At 47.4% G+C, this 11,888-nt stretch overlaps 1 protein-coding gene across 1 annotated transcript in view; it reads left to right on the top strand.

The window, feature by feature from the left end:
- Positions 1–1,332: 1,332 nt before the first annotated feature.
- AAK1 (AP2 associated kinase 1) overlaps positions 1,333–11,888 on the top strand; it is a 166,681-nt gene continuing 156,125 nt past the window's right edge. Inside the window, exons 1-2 of the mRNA XM_082852018.1 lie at positions 1,333–1,457; positions 1,753–2,140. Coding sequence (XP_082708144.1) covers positions 1,978–2,140 — 163 coding nt within the window. The 5' untranslated portion in view covers positions 1,333–1,457; positions 1,753–1,977. The remainder of the gene's footprint in view (positions 1,458–1,752; positions 2,141–11,888) is intronic.

Here is an 11,888-nt window from a genome sequence, read left to right as displayed (position 1 = left end):
GAAGGCTGTCGCAGAATTAGGGAAAGCAGGTGGAGGTGAGAAATAACCTATATTGAGGGACTTGAAACATCATGGATTTGGGGAGGGGGGATGGGCAGGGACTTGGCACTACCTTCAGCATCATCTATCAGGAAATCTAGGGATGGAAGAAGGTTCCAAGAGGGGTCCCAAATCTTCTGCATTTTGCAGATGCAAATCACATCGTCCACCTCCACTCTCGGCACTCGGGCGGTATCAGGATAAAATAAGCATCAAAAGGGGAATCTTGAAGTGAAAACAAATAGCAGAAGGTCACCCTAGAGTTCTTGTGTGGGAGTGGCTTAACAAAGGTCAGCACAGCCACAGCATCAGAAAAGGTGGAAAAGGTCACCGACAGACGAGCCCCAAAGTTTGGGGTTTGGGTCTCCTGGTACCCTACGATTTGCCCCGCACACACACCCTTTAAGTTTCTCAGTTTGAGTCTCGCCTGTAGACTTCCTGAAAAGATACGGTCTTATTAAGCGTTCTCAGAGCGCCTACCTAGCTCAGAGCTGACCCGTGAGCCGGTTCTCAGTAACGTCTGGGAGCAAAAGCAGCTTTTGAAGTTGGAGGAGGAAGGGCTCTGGGTTTATTTATGTTAGGGTTGGCTTTCGGGTGTGGCCTGGCAGCAACTGCCAGCAAAAATTTCCCGATCACCTCCAGTCTTCCACCTCTGCTCAGGTGACGTCGGTAAGCCCCGCAGGACCAGCTAGGGGCTAAGCGGCTAAGCCGCGTCCTTCAGGTGTCAGTCTCGATCCGTTCGGAAACCACAATCCCCAGAATCCCTTGGGCAGGGAGGTCAAGTCGCAAATAAGATGGCTCCAGAAGGGTGGAACATGCAGCAGGGTGGAAACCCTGGTCTCTGGCAGTTTCTTTACCGGATGTGTTTAAATAACTGAATCCTCACAAATGCACCACTCCACTAACCACCTCCGTGGCCGAGGAGGCCACCGCAGCCGCCTCGCTCGGTCGTCCAGGGGCATCCTGGGAGTTGCAGTCCAGTCGCTGGGCTGCGCCGAACAACCTTTCCCATAGTGCCCTACGGGTCGGGCAATTTCAACGTTCTTTTCCAAAACTCTCTCCGCACTGAGATCCCATTTCCCCGGTCCCCTTCTCTCCGACAACTCCTTCCCGTCTGTGGCGACAGAGCGCCGGCCGCCGGTGGCCTGGGCCCCTGGCCGGGTCGCCCCGAGAGGCACTTCCGGCGGCGGTTCACTTCCTGGTTGGGTGGATGGAGCCGAGCGGGAGCGCGCGCGGGGGAGGGGCGGCGGGTTAGTCTCAGCCGGGCGCTCCGGGGATCAGCTGGCGGGCGGGCGGGCGCCGAACGCGGCCCCGGCTCTCGCTGCAGCGCCGCCTCCTCTCCTTGTCGCAGGCCGGCCCGGCGGCCGTGACAATGTTGCGGTGCTGGTAGCTGGGCGCCGGCCGCCAAGCCATCTCAAGTGGGTGCCGCTGGGATGCTGCCTCGCGGGGCGGCGGGGAGACCGGGGAGGAGGGGAAGCAGTGCCGGGTTGGGTCAGCGCTGCCCGAGGCGGCCCGAATCCCTCGTTTTTCAGACCCTGGGGCACAGGGTCCCGGGTTGTGGGGCCGGGGACGCGTTTCCAGCCCCAGGGTTTTTCTAAGAAAATGCATGAAGCGTTTCCCCAGGATGGTGGCTTTTGCTCCCCCTAGGACTCAGCAGTTGAATTTTTAAGTGTGTTACTGATTCATCCTCTCTCTCTTCCTCTGTCATCACAGGTTTAAACTTACACGAATCGCTCTCTTGAGGAGGAGGGGACCGCCGCGCGATTGACACGCGTATTCCTATAGGCATCCTCCCTCAGCCCCCACCCCCTCGGCCGGATTCGGGTGGCTCCTCTCCTAGCTGAAATCCGAGAAGAAATCCTTGGATCTCTTGTTAAAAAAAAAAAAAAAAAATCTAGAAACCGTCGGTATTTTGCTTTACTGCTTCCTTTTCGCAAGATGAAGAAGTTTTTCGACTCCCGGCGAGAGCAGGGCGGCTCTGGCCTGGGCTCCGGCTCCAGCGGAGGAGGGGGCAGCACCTCGGGCCTGGGCAGTGGCTACATCGGAAGGGTCTTTGGGATTGGGCGACAGCAGGTCACTGTGGACGAGGTGTTGGCGGAAGGTATGGTGGGACTCTTTCAGTGCGCCGTAAATTAAAATCTTGTGCTGATGCAGCAAGACGTTGAATGTATGAATGGGTTTTGACCAGTTGACCCTCCCTTCCCCCTCCCCTTGCCCTGTGAATCATTGTCCTTGAGAAATTTGAAACTGAGATTTCAAAGTGACAGGGCTTTATGGGGTGGGGGGAATTTGCCAGAAATTGTTTACCTCGGTGGCCTTTTATTTAAAAAAAAATTTTGACAAGCCACTTCTTGCCTGCCTCGCCGAATTATGAGGATCAGACGAGAAAACGTATGTGTGAAAGTGTAAAGGTTTACATCAGATGTAGGGTGTGGGGCTTGTCATCCACCTAAAACTTGAAATACTGATGTGAGGGCTGAGCGGTGGGGATGGAGGACCTTTAAGAGGGGTTTCTTCTCCTACCCAACTTTCCCACTCCCTTGAGTAGGCACTGGAAGGAAGAGAGGATTTTCAGAGAATCAGAGTGTGTTTTTCTAAGAGCCAAGGCTCTTGTTGGATTTGACTAGGTTTGTTTCCTGACCCAACTGTAATCAGGTCCCCAGGATGCAGCTAAGATAACAAATTACATGAAATGAATGTGGTTATTTTGAAATCAGTCCAGTAGGCCCCTCTTTCTCCTGTTCTTGTTTTTCGGTTTTTGGTGTGTGTGTGGGGGGGGGGGGTTGTTTTGCCAAAAGAATTACTTGAGAGTGGCCTCCGATTTTTTCTTTTTCTCTTTTGGAGAGGATGTTAATGTTATTTAGATCTGCTGTGTAAATTCCCTACACACGTGTTCATCTGTGTATCTATAGACATGTAGATATATATCTTCATCCCCCAGGCTGCCCTCCCTGTAATCTTTGCATGTCTCTTTTGGTAACCTTAACGTCGACCTTCATAATTATGCCAGACTCATAATTTTCACAGCCCATTGCCTGCCTAGTGAGCTTTTATTTTTAATAAAAGCAGCAATTTCCTTGGCATGAAGCTATTCCAACTAATTGGTTGGGGCCAACCTGCTGTAGGTTGTTTTATCAGCCGAGAGGGGATGGGGGAAGGGGAGGCCTCTATTCCTGCAGCATGGTGGGGGAACAGTTTATTAGCAGGAGAAGAAGCCTTCTTGCAAGCTAAGGTTGGAGCAAGGGCCCCAACCTGGGCTTGGGACATGCCTGACACGGTGAGTGTTGCTCGTGGTGGGTTTGGAGGAGGAGCTGTTTGGCTCTCAGCTTGTGTCAGCATGGGATTCAGCTGGGCCCAGTTTTCTGGGGTTACGGTTGAAGACTTTTTAAAAACACTGGTTTAAAAAAGACCTGGCAGTTGATGTCCTTATGAAATTGTTGCTCTTTTCCATTTTCAGTACTGCCCTAGCTGGACTTAATCCGGGGCCTGAGTCACTGTCCCTCTGGATCCTTCCTTGTGGGCTTTGGTGCAGGATGGGAGATGCTTCTGTGCCCGCTGCCAGATCCACACCCTTGAGTCTGGTCTGTCTGTTTCATACCTGTGCCAAAGCCCTTGACTGCAGTGGGATGGAGAAATGGAGAAGGAGTGTGTGTGAGAGAGAAATCAAGAGGAAGGAGGGGGCCCAGAGCTCTTTCCTTCCCTCTCAACAGCCTCTGCTGAACTTAGAGCCCAGAAACATTTTGTTCAGCTAGGATATTGTCTCATTAGAGGTGATGCTACCCTAAGCAGTGCCTTTTCTCGGAGTCTGAGTTGACGGGGAGGAGAAAAGGCAAAATTGGTCTTTTTTATCTAGGCTGCCCTTCTCTTCCCCAAATTCATCCCTGAGAACTGCACATCATGCATGATGGTATTTTTAAATGGAACTGAGGGCTTGCAGCTCTGTATTCATTCAACAAACAGTTATGGAGTGTCTGTGATGTGCCAGGCACTGTGCTGGGCTCTGGGGAATATGATTTAAAACTAGATACTGGAATTTACAAACTACTTTGAGAGATGGAAAACAGCCACTTAAAACAGAGCAATATGTGCTATCATGGAGATAAGCTTAGGGTGCAGTGGCCTCCAATTTTAGAGAGCTAAGAACTGCTTGCGGCAGGAAGTGACTGACTGAAGGACGAGCAGGAATTATCCAGGTACGGTGACAGCACGGACAAAGGCTCAGCTAGGTCTGGCAGTGTCGCCCTCTTTATGTTCTTTGACTATAACTGAATTTGAGTATGTGGTTCTTAGAAGTATGTAGCTGTGTAGGAGCCAGTATACAAAGTACTTGTGAAGAACCCACCAAGTACAAAGGCACTGCAAGGTTCTGGGAAGGATATAGGGAGGTTTAAAGTGTGATGCCTGCATTTAAGGAGCTGTCAGTGAATTTATGAAAACAAGGCAAACATTCACCCCTACAGCAGCACGGTTACCAGGGCTGTCTGTGGAATCAGGTAGATCTAGATTCAAATTCTGGATCTGTTCTTTACTAGCTGTGAAACCTTGGGTAAGACATTTCAGACCTCTCTTGAATCTCTGTTTCCCTCTGGCACTCTCAAAGTGTGGAGCCTCGGTCCAGAGCGTCAGCATCACGTGGGAGCTTGTTAGAAATGCAGATTCAGGCCTCACCCCATAAATTTGGTTGTGGGGCTTTAACAAGTTCCTGGAGAGATTCTGCTGCAAGCTAAAGTTTCAGAACCACTGCCCTACGGAGCGGTCTTGAATATTAACTGAGGCAATGTATGTAAATTATTTAACATTTTTCAGATGTTCAATAATTGGTAGCCATTATTTCTCAGCCAGGAGGAATGGGGGGCAATGTGAAGGCTAGTTTGACTGCAGCAGTCTGCAGCTTTCCTTTCCCCCAGTGTGGGTAGACACAGCCAAATGTTCTTTGCAGAGGCATCAGCAGCTCCTTAAAGGGTCAACAGATGTTTTGGGTAGCCATGCTCCTTCCTGAACCCTCGTCGCTTTGAGTCCCCAGGTGCTGACCTAGCCAGCAGTCCCAGCCAGTGTTGTCTTAGGATGACGAGAATCATGCATCAGAGTGCCCAGGGCAGTGGCCAGGCGGTTCAGGGAGGGATGACGTGCTGGGCTTCAAGCTTAGACCCCGTTACCACCTCATCTCACTGACCGTCCCTTTTTCCCTCACGTGGGTTTGGTCTGTACTTTACAGTGAGGAATCGCAGGAACCCGAAGGAGGAGGTGCTGGAGTGTAAGGCAGGAGAGTGCCTGGGCTGCCATCTTTCCGTCAGCGGCATCAGCCCCAGTCACCCAGTTTCCCTAACTAGTCCAGTGAGGGTTTGTCTGTCTGGGGGAAGTGAAGGTTCTAAGTCACGAGGGGTCTGGCTTTGTGTAGGCTGGTGCAGGGGAGGATATTTTCTCTCTAGCTTCCTCAGTGAAGATGCCACGATGAGATGCTAAATCATGTGTGAAGTAACAGGCGTGTGATGTCAAGGGAAGATCTGGTTTAAGCTTCCAGAAGGAGCTCAATGGGAAAAGTGGAGCAATGCTCAAAGGAGGACTGAGAGGCTACGCTTTTGTCATATCCCCTTAGCTATATGAGGCCTTACATCTAAGCTCCAGACAATACGTAAATGTTGACTACCTGCTGTGTCCAAGACAGCAGTCCTGAACGTTCTGTATAAGGTGGAGCAGGGGGCCCTTCAGGAAAGTTTTCTGACCTACACTAAAGGAATTCAGGTCTAGGGCTAATGAGAACTACTCAGTAAGTCTCCATGTCAGTAAACTGACAGTTTCTCCTACCTACAGTGCAAAGTAGTGAGGCTTAAAAAATATGTGTGAAATCACGTAAACCTAACAAATGTGTGTGCGCGCGTGTGTGTGTGTGTGTATGTATGGCATAAATATGTATTGGTGGTATCAGTATGATGCATGCATGTATTCGTTTAGTGAACGTTTGTTGGTGCCTTCTCTGTGGCAGGTGCTGTATTAGGCTCCAGAGCTACTGGGATGAATGGGACTTGGGCCCGGCTCTTAAGAAGCTCATAGACCAGCAAATAACGCTACGATAAGTGTGCAGCACTTAGCATGGTCCTGGGTGTGGAGTAGGCGGTAAAAAGATGTTATGAGATGATAAAGGGCCTGGGGCTGAGGGTTTCCAGATGAAGTGTCGTTTGAACAGGAATGGAAATTACCCAGCATATATTCCGGATGAGGGTTACTCAAGCCTTTCTAAGCAGAAAGAATAGCACATGTAAAAGTGCGGAGAGGGGAGACAGTATGGTGAGTTCTGGGAAAACTGGCTAGTCTGGTGTTATCATTTTGGTTGGTAGAAGTTTCCCTTCCAGAGTCAAGGAAAGAAGGACATGGCATGGTAGAAGGAAGTTCTTTTACATTTGCTTCCTGGCTGTGCTGGCTGCTTGCTTTCCCCAGTGGCCCTGGGCCTTCTGAGTAACCATTGGCTAGCTGTCCAGTGTGCACTGCTTCCCTCTGTGCCTCAGCCCTTTGCCAGTAGTGGGGGCGAGGAGGTGGCTGGTGTCTGGGGAAGGAGTGGTCCCGAAGGTTCGAGGAGAGGCAAGAAGCTTGAAGCAGAAGCAGCCGGGGGAGTGAGAAGACCAGTGTTACAGGAAGGAGTGGACAGGGGAGATAATGAGGGTGTTTGGCCCAAGCAGAAGGTATGTTGGAGAGAAAAGAAAAGGAAATAAGGCCACGGAGAGCTTCAGCGCCAGGCAGGGAGGTTGGCTATAAGCATGTGAGGTCTTCCCTTGATGCAAACAACCAATTTGACCCCTCCCGCTTCAGATGTCTTTGCCTGCTGGGAAGTCTGGTTTTTTAGTGGCAACTGCAGATTTTCAGGGGGTGGCTTGTGAATGGTGTCTTCTTCCTGGCTTCGGGCATGATGACGGTTATAGCTTTGCTAAATATAGCCAAATCTCGAATTCAGCAATGAAATCTAGAATAAGTCATTGCGTGGTCAAAGCCTTTCCTTTGGTCTTTCTAACAAAGTCACACCCATTTAATGAGAGGTCATGAAGAGAGAGAAACAGTTTCTCTGGGTTTTGAGAGGGAGGGTACGGGGGGAGGCATACACTTGTACCTCAGTAGCTAAAACTGCATGTAGAGTACACAGGAAAAGCTTGGTAAATATTAATAAAGAGCACATGAAAACATACTACTGCATCAGAGCAGTCATTTTACCTTGCAGTATTTGAAAGTTGACACTTGAGACAGAAAGGGGACTCACCCCACCGTCCACCTTCATCTTGTCCTCTTCAAAGGATAGATGCTTTCTGAGCTGCTTAAGAAATCCCTGTGCCATCTGCATCTTTAAGAGCCAAACAATGATAATCATAGAAATGAAATTGTCTAGTGAAGCAGCATCCAGCACTCGAAGTAGCAGAGCATAGCCTTCAGCATACTTTTCTGGAGCCATCTTTTGGTGTGTTTGGTGTGGTGGCGGTAGCACTGCAGTGTGATTGGAAGACCCAGGTTTGTTCGTTCATTCTTTGCCCTGTTCAGTAACCGTGCCTGTGCTGGATGTCGTGCAGTGATTAAATAAGACACGGCTCTGCCTTGAGGAGCTCACTATCACAGAACTTCAGACATACGAGCAAATAGCTCTACGTGCTGTGATGAGGGATGTACAAGGGCTAGGGGACAGACATGAGGGAGCCATTAATCTTGTGGGGTGAGGAGTAGTCAGGGAAAGCTAAAGAGAGTGATACTTGAAATGTGTCTTCGAAATAAGAACTTAGTACTAGATGGACAGGGTCAAGAGAACATTCTAGGCAGAGAGAATAACCAAAGGCACAAAAGCAGGCAAGTACACTGCTTGCTGAGAGCTGTATGTTTTGAGACAGTAGTGATCTACTAGTGTCCAGTGCTGTGCAGGCCAATAAGGTAGCCACTAGCCACATATGGGTATTTAAATTTAATTATCTGATAAAAGATAAAAATTTAATTCGTCAGACACAGTAGCCACATTTCAGTTGATTAATAGCCACGTGTGGCTAAGGCCTACGATTTTGGACGACACAGACGGAGAAAATTTCATCATCCGAGAAAGTTCTTTGGGCAGTGTTGGTTTAGAACAATAGTCTTTTAAACTCTTTAGGTAGAATAACACTCAGTTTACAGACATGCTCTCCCTTGTTTATTTACATTATATTCATGGCCTGCTGTCATTAGCTAATAATCTGAAGGCGTAGTGTGTACTTATAGTGAAGTTCATCATTTATGATAGTGGTTGCACATCCATACTTGAATCTCAGCAAGGTTTCGGTGAACTTCTTGTCATATCTTATTAGACTGTGATTGTTTCTGCGTTGTAGTGTGACTGTTGAAGAGGACACCGGGATAGAAATCAGGCCCTTCTCTGCCATTCTCTTGTTGCTCACGTATGCTTGTGTTATCTTTATCCAAGCTTCCTTTGCAGGAATCTTTTTAATCCCCTTGTTTGTTTTATGAGAGCTAATCCATTTAAAACAAATGTAATCAGTAAACGCACTTCACCAAGCACAAGGACTGCAGTACCTCTCAGTACATCTCAGCCTTTGCTACGGAGCTTCCGCTCTTCCCCCAGGATTCCATCAGATGTGTCTGAGACGTGACTGACATTTGGACTTGATGGAAACATTAGAGATGGACCGTATATTAAATATTAGTAAAGATAAAAATCTTATTTTTTAAGATGACAGTTAATAAAAATAGTCTCATATTTTCTTTCTAAACCCAGTAGATTGCTTTGTGTACCTCTGTTTGGAGACCACTGGTCTAGAGCAGTGGTTCTCAACCAGGGGCGATTACCCCCAGGTGACATTTAGCAACATCTGGAGACATTTTTGATCGTCACAGGATCGGGTAACACTGGCAGCTAGTGAGTTTAGGCCAGGGCTTCTGCTAAACGTCCTACAGTGTACACGATTTCCCCACCCCCGACAGAGAATCATCTAGACCCAAATGTCAGCAGTGCCAATGTGGTACAGCATGATGTGTCAGCCAGTATGGGGACAGAGAGGAGTCGGGTGGCTCAGAAGGGTCTAATTTGCTGTGTGACTTCTGGCAAATCACTTAATTTTAAAATTTATTTTCTCAGAATCAGCAAGCCAGCAATCTTTCTTAACCTGTTATGGTTAAAAACCTCTACGTCATTTTCTGTGTGAAACAGCTACTTGCAGAGTAAACCGGTAAACCAACGGAGATAGAACGGCGAGTCTGTGTGGGTCCTGGCTGAGAGGAGTTATAGCAGGACTCTCCACTGACTGCATGTGAATTATGAGCTTTAAAAAATTCTCCCCATATTCCCATATCTGAGCAACCCCAAAATGTGGTGGAAGCATTTTCTGACTTGAATTACTCAGAGCGAGGTTCAGCTGGGGAGGGATATTAAACGTCAGAATGTTATGAGAGAGGATGTTGGTCATCCTTTGTGTAAGGAAGAGAGTCTAGCACTTGCAGCTAAGGGTCTTGGGTTCAAGTTCTTTCACATCTGCTACTTGTCGGCTTTGGGGAAGTCATTTAACTATTGTGAGCCTTTGCTTCCTCGCTGTAGAAAATGTCCTTCCTACCTCTGTAGGGATGCTGTGATCATGAAGTGAGAGGCTGGAGGTATAATGCAGAGAGCATAAGAGACAGCTTGCCCGTCCAGCCAGGGGGAGCAGGGTTTACTGAGCATCTAGCATATTCTTTACCAGCTCTGTTTGAGGTGCTATGACAGAGAGAAGTAATGGAAAGCTTGGCTTCTGCCCTCCCAGTTGACGTGACGTGACCAACACGCAGGAAGCAAGTGCACCCCACAAGACAATAGCTATTGAAATGCTGGCATGTGTGGTGTACTCTCTAAATTGTGGAGGGGTTGAGGGGAAGGAGGGCAATGAGGACTGAGATGGTTAGGCAAGATTTCCTGGAGTGGGATTGTTCTCAACTGTGAGTCTTTTCTCTGGAACCCCTTCTTCGAGGAACCTTGTTTTAGGGAACATACCTAGTTCAGCACCTTTGCACATGTTATATTCTTAGTAAAGTTGAAGTATTGCAACATTTTTAGTCTCTTTCAAGGAACAGTGTTGCCTGCATAAATAAATCATATGTTCTGTGCTTATACCCAAAGCAAAAAAGCTTTTTCATTCTATGTGATTTTGAATCAGGAATAATGAGTATCAGCACATTAAGGCAATACTGGCTGCAAGATTTTGTGCTTACTTTCTTCCTCCATTATTATCTTTATTATTATTAGTCTGTTATTTTTATTATCATTTAGTCTATCATGTATAAACAATCTCAGTTCTTCTGTTGAGTTATGGACAGTTGTTAGAAGGAGGAGTTCTTCTTATGAGTGAGACTTCTACCTTGGCAGAGGGTGAGTTCCCCAAGTTGGAACAAAGTTAAAAGAGTAAAAATTTGGAGTTTCATTTGAGATGTGCTGTGAGTGAATCAGCTTGAGCTGATCAGTTTTCTCCTTGGGCTCTGAGTGAACCTTGGCAGACAATGGAAGGCAATGCCAATTACACCTTGACATAGCCACACAGGGGGGGTTCAAGAGAGTAAGGAAAGCTTTGTTATTTATGATTTCTGAAGAGCCAAGAGATTGTTGGATGAAAGAGTTTATGGCATCCCTGTATTATTATAATAGAAGGCCAAGTGAAGCATTGATGTTGGATTATCATTTGTAATTATAATGATCTTAAATAATGATGCCTTTCATCTAGGACTTGAATCCTGGGGAAAGCAGTATAATGCCGTGTAATTTGCTTGGCGCCTGTTTTTAAGGACTTATAGCTATTGTACTGGGACCTTTAGAGTAAGAGAAAGATTATTGTCCCTCTGGTACTGAGCGTGAATTTGAGAACAAAATGGAGACCTTATTACCCGGGGACAGGAAGAGAGAAGAGGACTCAGACCTCATCAGTTTGGCCCTTCCAGCTTTACAGAGGTGGCATGTCTCCCACTAGTACCCTCGACTCATCATTTTCCCTGGTCAGTGAATTTTGTTGGTTCAGGAAGTGCTGATTATCTTACAGGTTTGTTAGACTCGTTTAATTTCCCCTGGGGATAGACTAGCCCTGTTCCTCAGACCTTTGTCCTTTACTATTTTTAGAAGCCTGGGAATCTTGGTGGTGGGGGAGTGGGCAGTGTTGGAAGAAATAATTCCGTCTGGCTTTTTGGCTATGGGAAAATCTCGGTTTGACCGGAAGGTGTAACTCAGTAATGATTGGGGAAAACCTGATGTTCAGTACTGTCTTTCCTCCCTGACTCCCTAGGTCAAAGGGAACACGATGATGTTCTCCTTAGGAGAGGATTTTCAAGGTTAGCATCACACGTGGTGGTTTAAAAGCATGCGGCTTGGAGGTGGGCAGCCCTTGGCTTGAATCCTGGCCTGGTCCCTGTGATGTTGGGCAACTTACTAAGATACTGGCTTATCATTGGCAAAATACAGAGAATACTCTGGGTGGTTGTGAGGCTAGATGAAATTATGCAAAGCACTTAACTTAGTGCCTAGCGTGTAGTTAGGAGTCTGCAAACAGTAACTCTTAGTATTTAGGTGCCTGAATTTTGTTTTTATCAGGCAGTATTTGGTTTGCTGTATGTAAAACCTGGTGGAGCTAGAGTCTTGCAGATGGATGAATAGATAATATTTATAGATAGATATCTATATCTTTCACAGTGTCTGTTACAAACCCCAGGATGAATAAGGAGGAGAGAGAATTCAGATTTTATTTTATTTTATTTTTCCCTGCTTGAAAGCCACCTGTGTTAGGATAATTGCCCCAGCCTGTCAGGTCACTGTTAGTATGATGGCCCTCTCTGCCTGAAGAACTCCTGCCCCCAGCCGTATATCCACCTTCAAATCC

This window comes from Leucopleurus acutus (genome assembly GCF_964270905.1).
Source record: "Leucopleurus acutus genome assembly, chromosome: 12".
NCBI lineage: Eukaryota > Metazoa > Chordata > Mammalia > Artiodactyla > Delphinidae > Leucopleurus > Leucopleurus acutus.
This window is presented reverse-complemented; position numbering and strand designations above follow the sequence as displayed.